Here is a 13,526-nt window from a genome sequence, read left to right on the forward strand (position 1 = left end):
TCGTCCAGCTTTTCTAAATAGTCCCGAAGCACTTCTTTCTCCACAGAGGGCAGGTCACCTCCTCCCCACACTGTGCTGCCCAGTGCAGCAGTCTGGGAGCTGACCTTGTTCGTGAAGACAGAGGCAAAAAAGCATTGAATACATTAGCTTTTTCCACATCCTCTGTCACTAGGTTGCCTCCCTCGTTCAGTAAGGGGCCTACACTTTCCTTGATTTTCTTCTTGTTTGCTAACATACCTGAAGAAACTCTTCTTCTTATTCTTAACATCCCTTGCTAGCTACAACTCCAAATGTGATTTGGCCTTCCTGATTTCACTCCTGCATGCCTGAGCAATATTTTTATACTCTTCCCTGGTCATTTGGCCAGTCTCCCACTTCTTGTAAGCCTCTTTTTTTGTGTTTAAGATCCGCAAGGATTTCACTGTTAAGCCAAGCTGGTTGTCTGCCATATTTACTATTCTTTCTACACATTGGGATGGTTTGTTCCTGCAACCTCAATAAGGATTCTTTAAAATTACAGTCAGCTCTGTTTCTCATTTTCCCCTTTGTTTTTCATTTTACCAATCAATGCAACAGAATGAACAGTGTCCAAACATTTTGTCTCTTTTCCCCGTTTCCTACGGCCACATTGAAAAGTTACAAAAGTTGAGGAAATTTTCAAAAGTTTCAAAGTAGCAAGAAGAAAAATGGGGGAATAAAAAGCAAACTCTGGACATCATTAAGTCTCACTTTCAGGCCAGAAGGGACCAGCATGATCATCTTGTCTGACCTCCTGCACATTGTGGGGTACAGAACCGCACCCACCCATGCCTGTTATAGACCCCTAACCTCTGACGGAGTTACTGAAGTCCTCAAATCATGATTAAAGATTTCAAGTTACAGAGAATCAACCGCTTACACTAGTTCAAACCTGAAAGTGACCCGTGCCCCATATTCCATAGGAAGATGGAAAATCCCCCTCAGTGACCTGAGAGGAAATTCCTTCCATACTCCAAATGTGGTGATCAGTAAGACCCTGAGCATGAGGGCGAGACTCAGCAGCCAGACACCTGGGAAAGAATTCTCTGTAGTAACTCAGAGCCCTCCTCGTCTAACGTCTCATCACTGGCCACTGGAAACATTTGCTACTAAAAGTCACAGTTTGGCTACATGCCATAGTAGGCAGTCACATCATACCATTCCCTCCATAAATGTATAAAGCTCAGTCTTGAAGCCAGTTAGCTTTTTTGCCCTTACTGCTGCACTTGGAAAGCTATTCCAGTCAGGGGCAAAACAGAAAAAGGAAAAAAAGTGGGGGGGGGGGAAGAGAGAGAGAAAAGGGGAGAGAAACAGGAAAAATGAGAACATTGAAAAACATTAATTTTTCATTTCTGATTTTGTCAAAAAATGAAAATTTTTCCAAAGAAATTCAATTATTTTATTTAGGAAAAAGGGGCAGTTTTTCATTTTAAAAGATCATTTAAAAATTCCAACTATCTGTATGTAACACTAATATCTTCTTTTAAGTGTTGAGTGACATTAGGTTGCTATGAAGTTTGCAAGAAGCTTTCATTAGAGATTGCAATGGTTATGTGTCTGCTTTTCCATTCTTAGATTTTTTCAGTCATTAGAAACATTCCAAGGATGATCACCACTACTATTATGTTGTTAAGTATATTGCTGTAGCATCCCAAAGGCCCAGGCAGGACCCCGTTGAGCCTGGTACTATATAATCATTGTCCCTACCCTAAACAACAGTACACGAGTTGATTGTGCCATAAACAACAAGTTGACATTTACATTCAATGTATATAAATTTGATAATTTGATAATTTTCACAGTATCAAAATATATTGAGACGTATAATTAATACATTCTTATGGAACATAGTGTGATTTATCTATTCTGTATTCTTATCTATTCAATAAACCTAATTCTAGGAAAACAATCTGAATATAGGATAACATTTTCACAAAAATTTCTTCTTTTTTGTCTGTCAAAATTTTGTGTTTTGGAAATATTCGACCAGTCCTACTAACTAATGTGGCTTATTACATTCTGAAGTTTAAAAGCCAAATTCTCTGCTTCATTGAAGTCAAAGAAATTATGCCAGCGGACAATTTAGTGTTACTTTTGCAACTAGAATGGCTGGAGAAATACATACATGTTGTAATGATTCTGTAGAAAATGCTGCAGTCCACCAGAAAAGATATTGCTTCAAGGTTGCTATCCAAACATAGATGTCAATCAAACATTTTCTGTATTCAAATTAGAAGTAACAGTAAAGGGCATTCCACACAAAGTGTGTGCAGGTATTCCTGTGTTACAGATTGTACATTTTGAGAGGTTTCAGAGTGGCAGCCGTGTTCGTCTGTATCAGCAAAAAGAACAAGGAGTCCTTGTGGCACCTTAGAGACTAACATATTTATTTGAGCATAAGCTTTCGTGGGCTAGAGCCCACTTCATCGGATGCATGCAGTGGAAAATACAGTAGGAAGATATATATACACACAGAGAACATGAAACGATGGGTGTTGCCATACCAACTGTAAGAAGAGTAATTAATTAAGGTGAGCTATTATCAGCAGGAGGGAAAAAAAGATTTTGTAGTGATGATCAGGTTTTGAGAGGCACTTATATGCTCTCATGAAGGGTGCCACAGAAGAACTTCAACGTGCAGTAGAGACATTTGTGTGTGCATGAGTCCCCGGACAAGCCTTCGGTTGTTATTTTCAGAACTCTGCTGCTTTATTATTGCAGCTCTGCCCTTGGACACATGTACTGGTAGCTCTCTCTGCAGCGGGCCCTTTGAAAATAAAGCAGCTTCACTTCGTGTGTACATGTACGAACATTGTATACGTAGTGCAGGTAGAAAGGCTTTCCCATTCTCCATTTGGGAAAGAGTGCAGCAGTCAGTGCACTGAACTGGGAATCAGACCCTCTAATTCGGCCCCTGATTTTGTTTTGCAAGTCATTTTAGCTCCCTGTGCCTCATTTTCGCCATCTGTGTGATGGGGATAATGATAATGATAAAGCTTTGAGATCCTTGGATTAAAAGCTCTAAATAAGGCTCAATTATTATTAATATGATAAAATATTTATCTTTAAAAAATGTGGCCCATTTTGGGTGGTGATATTTGTGGGTGAAGGATGATGTCAGCCAACTCCTTTGGCACTAAATCCATTTTAAACCAGATTGTAATGTATAATAATGCCCAGGATCTGCCTAAATGTACTGTAGGGCTGGCTAGGGAACCCAACCTTTGATTTTCCTGCTCACATGACAGCACATCATTGTGTATTCATTCACGTCTCATCACTGGAAACCAGAACCAAACAATGCTGCAAGAAAGACTGTGAGTGAGAAATAAACATGTGAGATCTTGTGATGTGTAACTGTAGGTGGAGCTTAACAGAGACTATCGGATACACAAGCTGCAAATACAAGAAAGAGTGGCAACCTCTATGTATGTCAATACACGCACTGTGTTCCTGAGGAAGCTCCTTGCACGGGGTCGCTATGTTCTTATCCCAACAACACACTATCCTGGTATCGTCACTGCATTTATCCTGAGGCTCTTTACAGATGTGCCATCAAAACTCAGGTACTTGCTACTTTACAACAGTATAAAGGTTACTCCCACTGACTCCAGTTCCCCTTTCCCTGATGTGGTTAACCCTCCAAAGACCATTGGGTCATGGAAGGTGACTCTGTGACTCATTGAAGTTCATCCACGTGAATCTTTGCTCTTATAAATGAAGGTTGGTTTTTCAGTGCTTTGAAGCTAGATACTGCCAGAATTAGGAATATAAACAAAAGTGATGTGATTTTTTTCAGACATGCTAAACACTCTCAGCCACATTAGCTTCACTGGGAGCTGTGGACACTCAGAATCTCTGAAAATGGGGTCATTTTTAGTTGTCACTGTTGAGGGCAATGGTTCTAGCCACCACCTCTCTTGAGTGGAACATGCCTCTTGTTCCCTTCTGACCAGGGTATTTTCAAGCTGTACAGTCCCTGACCATACTGGGGTAGCCTAGCAAGACACTGCCTAAGTAGACCTGCTAACTGTCTCCTCAGAGACTAATAACCAAGTAGTTACCCACTGTTATAAGGTATTACACAGCTCTTCCTATGAAAGCCCATTTTATTCCTAAGGTAAAAGCATTACAGAAAAAACATATTAGAAACAGTAAAAGAACCTATATGCATTCTAATGAACTTCCCAGAGATCACCCCAAGCTTAACATGGGCTCTGGCAGGGGCAGTCCTTCAAAACCCCACTCAAGTGCTTTCCTTGTGGATTCAAGATCACCCCAGGTTCTACTCAGAACCTGTGAACATGTTTAGTCCACCCTTTATGCAGTGCAGGGGGTCATTGATCTAGAGTTTCCAGGAGCAAGTAAATAGCAGACAATTGGTTTCTCTCCCCAGGGCGTAGCGTCAAAAGGATGGTTCCGAAGTGGGTCAGTTGCATTCCCCTTGCCCCCAGGTATTTCCTAGGAAATCCACTTTGCATGCATTGTTCCAAAAAATCCTTTGAGGTTTCTTATAACTCCCAGTGATTGCATTAATCCTGTCTTCCTGCTTAAGAAGTTCCATACAATAGTACATAAACATTTGCATTTTTAGTACAGTGGACCTGAAAGGTATTAAACCTAATTCAATAATGTTTAACTTAATTCAGTAAAGTTTGTCTTGTGTCCAAAAGTTTGTCCAGGACATTGTCAGTCTGTCACAGTAGGCGCTAAAGTTTTGGGAACTTTTGCAACTGGGTCCAACTTTTATAGTCACCTTCCATTCTGCAGGTGCAATTTTGTGGGCACTAATATTTGCAAGTGCAGTTGATAACATTTACTTGTCTTGCAATCTAGGTCACAAACCAGGCAGTTGGACGTGCCAATGACATCAAATTTTACACCTGCAAAATAGGATACTGAGTTGAGGTCCCTGTCAGAAGTCAGCCTTGGAAACCAATCTTAAGATATGTACGTTTCAGAAAGCTCATAGAATTGGGACTGCACAGTGGGCAGCTGCAATGCAAACTTCCTCCACAATGGGCTGATCTGGAGGGGATCACCTGTAGAGATGATAGGATAATTGTTTCCTCACAGCCCATTCAATCTTTGACCTCTTTACTGTGACATTTTCAACATGAGTACCCATTTGGGCTGTTGGGGGAGAGGCTTATTTTGATCACCACACTCTCACATCACAGGCCACTGCACAGATGACAATAACATCTTATAAATTGCTATGTTGATGTGGATTTTAATCTGGGTATGTACTAATGGAAAGACCCGTGACACCATTACCACTCTCTTCAGCCATGCTATCTCCCAAACACATGCTCACTAATGTCAGCTAAACCAGTGTTTCTCAAAGTGGGGCCGCCATTTGTGTAGGGAAAGCTCCTGGTGGGCTGGGCTGGTTTGTTTACCTGCCCCGTCCGCAGGTCCAGCCTATCTGTCCGCAGTTCGCTGCTCCAGGCCAATGAGAGCTGCTGGAAGCGGCGGCCAGTACGTCCCTTGGCCCATGTCGCTTCCAGCAGCTCTCATTGGCCTGGAGTGTCGAACTGCAGCAGTGGGAACCTTGATCGGCCAGACCTGCGGACGGGGCAGGTAAACAAACCGGCCCGGCCTGCCAGTGGCTTTCCCTACACAAGCGGCGGCCCCAGTTTGAGAAACACTGAGCTGAACAGTGAACCTTTTCATTTATTGGGTCTTATTCTTCTCTCTTTCACATAAGTATAATACAGTCAGGAGACTAGCCTGCAGCATACCCAGTCTCCTGGCAACCTAATGAGTGCAGCTGGCCCTGATAGACGCTGTCTGATTGACTGAGCCACCTGACAGGTTAAAGGAGTCAGCTGGCTTCTACTTAAACCCAGTAGCAATAGCATTCTAGTGGCTGCTCAATGCATCCCTAGCCTGCAGCTGTGCTTGGTCCAGGTCTTGCCTCTGCTTCTCTCTAGTCTTGCTCTATCCCCAGCCTTTAACTGCTCCTTCTCCAGCTTCTTTCTGACTCCCAGCTCAGACCCTTGGTTCTGCCTTCTGACTGCAACTCCTGTTAACCCTTCCGTTGAGGCTTTGGTTTCTGACTCTCAGCTCTGATCTTCCACCCCATGTTCTGACTGCAACACGAGTTAACACTTTGGCTGTGACCCTTGGCTTTGCTCCTCAACCTGCCCCATCTAGGTTCAGCTCTAACTGATAGGCTAGATTCTTGCTCCAACCACTATACCAGAACACCCATGAGAGGGTCACTGACAAAATCTGAAATAACTGAGTTGAAAGCAATGGACATATGCAGGGTAAAACTGGTGCAAAATTAAGATTAGGCCCATTATGTTTTTGTGTTGATACTAATATTGGTGACTTTTAGTGTTTTTTTTTCTCCACATGTAGTTGTCATATGAGAGATTATGCCGTTTTTATTTACTTAAATATAGACATTCCTGTAACAGAAACCATTGGTAATAAACAGGTAAAGAACTACAAGTCTGATGTTCCAGAAAGGTCAAAATTCCACTGAAGTTCCCTATTTTGTTGCTTGACCTTCCTCACCGAAGATTTATAAATCTGTCTGAATTGCTTATTCTTGATCTTTCAGGGAGCTGAAGCTAGATAAACCTAAACAGACATGCTGGAGCATTCTGTGTGGTTACCCTCGCATGGTCACCGAAATTAAAATTCATTCTGCAGAAAGTCTACAGAGGCAAGACAGATCAGGTGGTAAGTGCAAAGAAAGACTCTGGAGGAGTGGGAATTTGCTTGCTATTTCCTCTGAGGCCATGCTCATTTGAGATGCAAATTGTTCACTTCATTAGAATAATTTGTGACTTTTTTAGCCTTAGCTGTTTGTGTCTGGAGAGGCAGGGAGTATCATTTAAGGAACACTGTGATATCGGAGCAGGCTTTTGAAAAGAGAGCTGGGGTTAAGGAGGCATCAAAAAGCGACAAGAGCTATGAGTTAAACATGCTGGCCCAGATGATGAATAATGGGCAGTCAATTTTGATGAGCATGTAGTGGGGATTATTCAGAAATTCATAGCAATCATTTCCTCTTTGGGGTTACTTATTGTGAAAATTGAAAATTGCCAGTGAGTCGGCTGGATGGAACTCCCTGCAATGAGGGCCATTATGCTATATACATCTAACCACATTTCATCCAAGGACTTAAAAGTACTTTACACTTCATAGATTCATAGAGCTGAAGGCCAGGAGGGACCGCTAAATTATTTAGTTTGATCCCCTGTTCATAGGCCCTTACATTTCACCCATTTACCCCTGCAGTGAGTTCAATAACAGAATATATCTTCCAGAAGAGCATCCAGTCTTGATTTGAAGAGAGGGAGAATCCACCATTTCCTTGGTAGCTTGTTTCAGTGATTACTCACCTTCACTTATTTCCAGTCTGAATTTGTCAGGCTTCAGCTTCCAGCCATTGGTTCTTGTTCTGCCTTTCCCTGCTAAATTTGAGCCCTATAGTATCAGTATTTTCTCCCCAAGGAGGTGCTTACACACTGTAATCAAGTCGCCTCTCAATCTCCTTTTGATAAATTAAACAGATTGAGTCTCTCCAGCCCTCAAGTCATTTTTGCAGTTCTTTTCTGCACGGTCAATTTTTTTAATATCCATGTGCACCCCGGAACTCTATACAGTATTCCAATATCTGTCTTGCCAATTACAACTTAACCACTATGAGGTAATTTCTGTTCTATTACAACTGTTTGAGGCTTGGTAAATCGAGCAGAGAGGTTAAGTGACTTGTACAGCACCGGTTATGTGTCAGTGTTTATCAAAGAGAAAAGCTGTCTTGAAACGGAGAGGCCAGAACCTCTCTGGTGCCTGCCACTGACAGCTCATTAAGACTTGCCTCATCACTGTCCTGCCTTGTACAATAGCAGCTTATTGTGAATGTTCTTGTCTAGAGTCAGTTATCCATAAAGCAATGGGCTGCCTGCACCGTCAGGCTAACTCTGATCAGATCTCATTGTGGCTTAGTAAAGTTGTCATCCAGATCACTACTTTTCTTGGGGCTATATTCTTACTAGCTTTTGGCTCTCGCTCATGAGTTTGGCTTTGTTTTTGTCCCTGTGTTATCCTTTCCTTAAATTACTATGTCCCCTCTGTCTCACGGCCATGGGACTGTGATAGAGCTGCTGTCCTGGTGTCACATTGGGAACTGAACTTGCAGACTAGCAAGCCTGGTTCTTTACCACCTGGCACCTGTGTAATTACTGATTCCTGTACAACGTGGGTATGAAATGCTGCTGTTCTGATTCAGTAGCCATTCGCCTCGCTTTGCACAGGGGTAAACATACAAATAGCTGGGCAATAGCGAATCAAGCCCTTTAAAACCACCGAGAAAACCTTTTGTCTTGTCTCAGATCTTTAGGCATGTTTCTTCTAAAAATTGTACCATGTTTCTTACAGTAACTGAAAGTTCAGCATTCCAGCCAGGAATGAATGAATGAATGAGTCTAGCTATCTTTCTTTCTTTCTACCAACTCCTGAGCAGGTTTAATTAATTTATTAAAATGTTAGCCTTTTTATTTCTTTTGATCAATTAAATCATCTGGGTTAACAGCTCTCTGCTGCAATACAGATATGCCCGTTAACTGTGAGAATTCTGTGTACTCTCCCTTCTGTCGCGTCTCTGTGCCTGTTGCTTGCCACATTGCTATTAACAATCTGCTCTAGCGTTGTGCTTTGCTATTTGCCTAAGGCCACAGTAGTTGACACCATTTTGTGAAAAGACCCCATTTTATTCAGAACAGTTTTCAAAATGTTTTTGACTCAGGGTGGGCTCTGGTGTTACTTGTAACAGACCGTAAGCATGTGTCTCAAAGGCTAAATCAACACACTCAGTGACACAGAAATAATAGTCTACCAAAAAAGCCCAATAAATTGCTACCTGCTGCAGTAATCTGTAAGTGCTATGTGTTGTCAGGGCAACAGTCCTATTCTATGGGTAGCCAGAGTACAGAATATGGGCAAGTCTGTTCCTTTCTCTTAAATATCAATGGTTCTTGCTCTTTCAGAAGCACTTAGCTGTTAGCTTGTTTGTTTGTGTGAGATGTTGGTGTCTGTCCTTGTGACCAAGTAGACACACTTGAGAGAAATAATATGTAATATCAGTTATTAAGGAACTACAGTCACTTTAAATTTCATGGCTACAAGGAAGTTACACCTGGTTCTTTGTCCAAAAACCGCAAACAACCTCTTTTGGAGCAGAGAACTGTCAATATGCAAATGGATGTTATTCCAATTGAAAGATCATCTAGTAATGAAATTCTGCTGCATGTTGAAAAATTGTATTTACATTAATATTATATATTTAATATAAAAGTAGAAACAAAAAGAATTGAAACAGTGATGCCAAAATAAATGTTTTTACCTTATCAAAACCAAATGTTTTGAAATTATTAAAATAAAATGAGAATCTAAATGATTTGTTAGGACACTTCCTTGTAGACAATGGTGTCATAAATGAACATGTTCCCGTGAAATGTTCCAGTTTGACAATCCTGCATTTTCTGATGGGGGAACTGTTCTGTAGAAAAATTCTTGACCAGCTCTGGTCCTAATACCAAAGAGGGTGTAGGTCAGCTCTTTCCAACTTGGATGTTTAACATTAGACTTCTAACTTTGTGTGTAGAGACCTACATGAAAATGATTTGGGGGATTTTGAGGGCTGGTTTTCATTGTCTTTGGTGGGAATTAGCACCTCTTGACTATCTATTTTGGTGCTTTCATATAGAGTTTGATGGCTACTTTTATACACATAAATTTTGTGCCTTAATATCTAGAAAGGTACTGAGGGGCCTCACACTTTTACTTTTGTCATAAACAGATAGCTAAGGGTTAATGTCTCTTTCACCTGAAACACCTGACCAGAGAACCAATCAGGAAACCGGATTTTTTCAACTTTGGGTGGAGGGAATTGTGTATCTGGGGTCTTTGTTTTCTGGCTGCCTGCTTTCTCTAAGCTTTGGAGAAGTAGTTCTGTTTTCTAATCTCCTGTTTCTAAGTGTAAGGACAAAGAGATCAGATAGTAAGTTATATGGTTTCTTTTCTTTGGTATTTGCATGAATATAAGTGCTGGAGTGCTTTGATTTGTATTCTTTTTGAATAAGGCTGTTTATTCAATATTCTTTTAAGCAATTGACCCTGTATTCATCATCTTAATACAGAGAGACCATTTGTATTTTTTCTTTCTTTTTTATATAAAGCTTTCTTTTAAGACCTGTTGGAGTTTTTCTTTACTTCAGGGAAATTGAGTCTGTACTCACCAGGGAATTGGTGGGAGGAAGAAATCAGGGGGAATCTGTGTGCGTTGGATTTGCTAGCCTGATTTTGCATTCCCTCTGGGGGAATAGGAAAGTACTTTTTGTTCCAGGACTTGGAACAGAGAGGGGGAGTCACTCTGTGTAGTTTCACAGAGCTTGTGTCTGTGTATCTCTCCAGGAGCACCTGGAGGGGGGAAGGGAAAAAGGATTATTTCCCTTTGTTGTGAGACTCAAGGGATTTGGGTCTTGGGGTCCCCAGGGAAGGTTTTTCAGGGGGACCAGAGTGCCCCAAAACACTCTAATTTTTTGGGTGGTGGCAGCAAGTACCAGGTCCAAGCTGGTAACTAAGCTTGGAGGTTTTCATGCTAACCCCCATATTTTGGACGCTAAGGTCCAAATCTGGGACTAAGGTTATAACATGAGTGGCAGCCGGTGGGATATAGACAGAATCCAGAAGCCAGTAGGAATATTATATTTTTCTTTTCTCTGCTAAGGGCTTTTTAGCAGAGAGAAACAGTTGGTTTTAAAAGGGAACCAGAGAGAATTTTTTTTTCTGCACTCTCTGGCAGTTTGTGGTTTGCATGTTAAGCAAGAAGTCGTTAAGGTGCTATCACGAGTCTTTTGTCACACAATAGCACTCCCATTGAGAGTCATACCAGCACTATATAAATGCAAATAAAGTGGTTTTTCAGGTTTACTTAACATTGAAGATTAGCTAAAGGCACTGTTGCTAGGCAGACTTCAGGAGGCAACAGAGAGCCTGCAGTTCAGAAGAGAAACACCGGAGGGCACCCCAACACAAGAAAACAGGAACCATGTCTACCAAGGCAAAAATTGAGGCCGAAGGCCAATTCAGAGAAGCTGAACACAGGCGACAGCTGGAAATAAAACAAAAAGACATGGAGATGAAAGAAAAGGAAGGAAACATCAAACTGGCAGCCTTCCAAAGAGAACAGGCAGCCCAAGAGGCAGCACACAAAAGAAAACTAGAAGAAGAAGTGGTGGCCTACCGAAGGAAACAAGCAGAAGAAGAGGCGGCCCACCGCCGAGACATGGAAAAACACCAAAAAGAAATGGAAAAACAACAAAAAGAAATGGAAAAACAACAAAAAGAGAATGAAGAGAAGGAAAAACAGAGAAAACATGAACTGGAGTTGGCAAAAGCTGGGCTGCATGTGCCAGCCAACCCTAACAACCCGGCGCCAATTATTGCTCCACAGCACAGGAAATTTCCCACCTACAAGGCAGGGGATGACACCGAGGCCTTCTTGGAAAATTTTGAAAGAGCCTGTCTTGGGTACAGCATCCCCGAAGACCAGTACACGGTAGAATTAAGGCCACAGCTCAGTGGACCTTTAGCAGAGGTGGCAGCTGAAATGCCTAAGCAGCAAATGAATGACTATAAACTTTTTCAAACCAAGGCCAGATACCGGATGGGGATAACCCCAGATCATGCCCGTCGGCGCTTCAGAACCCAAAAGTGGAAACCAGAGGTGTCATTTCCCAAACACGCCTACTACATTGCAAAAAACTATGAGGCCTGGATAACAGGAAACAACATTCAAACCTTGGAAGAACTGAACCTCCTCATACAAATGGAGCAGTTCTTGGATGGGGTTCCTGAAGACATCACACGGTACATACAAGATGGAAAACCCAAAGATCTCGCTGAGGCGGGGGAGATTGGAGCCAAATGGATGGAACTGGCAGAAAGCAAGAAAGCTACTGTCAAGGGAAACGATTACCCCAGGGGGCACACAGACCATAAACCCTACAACCGAGGACAGCCAAAGACCCCACATACCACCCAAGTAAAGCCACAGACACCCTACCCTTCCACCTCACCAGTCTCCAGTAACTCACCTCGGCCCAGTGACCCATCAGATGGAAGATGCTTTAAGTGTAATGAACTGGGACATATCAAGGCCAACTGTCCCAAGAACACCATGCGAGTGCAATTCATTACACCACCATCACCCCAAAGATCCCCAGGCCCGGATGCCTCTCAAATACCCTTGGAGCGAAGGGAAAATTTGAGAGTGGGCGGAAAGAAGGTTACTGCGTGGAGAGACACGAGGGCACAAGTGTCAGCTATCCACCAATCCTTCGTTGACCCCAAATTCATCAACCCAAAGGCCAAAGTTACAATTTACCCCTTCATGTCACAAGCTGTAGACTTGCCTACAGCTGAACTGCCTGTCCAGTACAAAGGCTGGTCAGGAATGTGGACTTTTGCAGTCTATGACAATTATCCTATCCCCATGCTACTGGGGGAAGACTTGGCCAACCAGGTGAGGCGGGCCAAAAGAGTGGGAATGGTTACCCGTAGCCAAACCAGGCAAGCTTCCAGACCCATTCCTGTTCCTGAGCCATCCACAGAGGCCCCGTCTGTGTTACCAGAGACCCAGACAGAGGTAGTGGACCCGGATTCCATGCCTACCACTGAAACAGCCACAGCATCTCCAGTCCCAGGCCCGGAACTGGAACAGCAACCATCACCAGCAAGTGCAACCACATCTTCAAACTCAACGCCAGTGGGCACCAGCGAGCCAGAACTGGCAGAAGCAACAGACAGCCATACCCAAAAGGCTCAGCCAGAGCCTGAAATACCCTCAGGTGCACCAGCGGAGAGCGGTTCACCAGCAACGGAAACAACCCCATCACTTACATCGCTTCCAGAGGGACCAAGCCCAAGTCCACAGTCTGAGGAAGAACTGGTGACCCCAGCCTCAAGGGAACAGTTCCAGACTGAGCAGGAAGCAGATGACAGCCTTCAGAAAGCTTGGGCGGCGGCACGGAGCACCCCACCGCCTCTCAGCTCTTCTAATCGATCCCGGTTTGTTATAGACCAAGGACTTTTATACAAGGAAATTCTTTCTGGTGGACACCGGGAAGAATGGCAGCCACAAAAACAGTTGGTGGTTCCAACTAAGTACCCGGGGGAAGCTCTTAAGCTTAGCCCATGATCATCCCAGTGGCCATGCTGGGGTGAACAGAACCAAGGACCGGTTGGGGAAGTCCTTCCACTGGGAGGGGATGGGCAAGGACGTTGCCAAGTATGTCCGGTCTTGTGAGGTATGCCAAAGAGTGGGTAAGCCTCAAGACCAGGTCAAGGCCCCTCTCCAGCCACTCCCCATAATTCAGGTCCCATTTCAGCGAGTAGCTGTGGATATTCTGGGCCCTTTCCCAAAAAAGACGCCCAGAGGAAAGCAGTACGTACTGACTTTAGTGGACTTTGCTACCCGATGGCCA

At 43.1% G+C, this 13,526-nt stretch overlaps 1 protein-coding gene across 2 annotated transcripts in view; it reads left to right on the forward strand.

The window, feature by feature from the left end:
* Positions 1-13,526, forward strand: part of CAPN6 (calpain 6) — an 80,629-nt gene that overhangs the window by 60,710 nt on the left and 6,393 nt on the right. For both annotated transcript variants that reach the window (XM_030576070.1, XM_030576069.1), the window contains exons 10-11: positions 3,382-3,584; positions 6,593-6,714. In XM_030576070.1, the coding sequence (XP_030431930.1) occupies positions 3,382-3,584; positions 6,593-6,714 (325 nt within the window). The remainder of the gene's footprint in view (positions 1-3,381; positions 3,585-6,592; positions 6,715-13,526) is intronic.

Source organism: Gopherus evgoodei, chromosome 9 (assembly GCF_007399415.2).
Source record: "Gopherus evgoodei ecotype Sinaloan lineage chromosome 9, rGopEvg1_v1.p, whole genome shotgun sequence".
Taxonomy (NCBI): domain Eukaryota; kingdom Metazoa; phylum Chordata; order Testudines; family Testudinidae; genus Gopherus; species Gopherus evgoodei.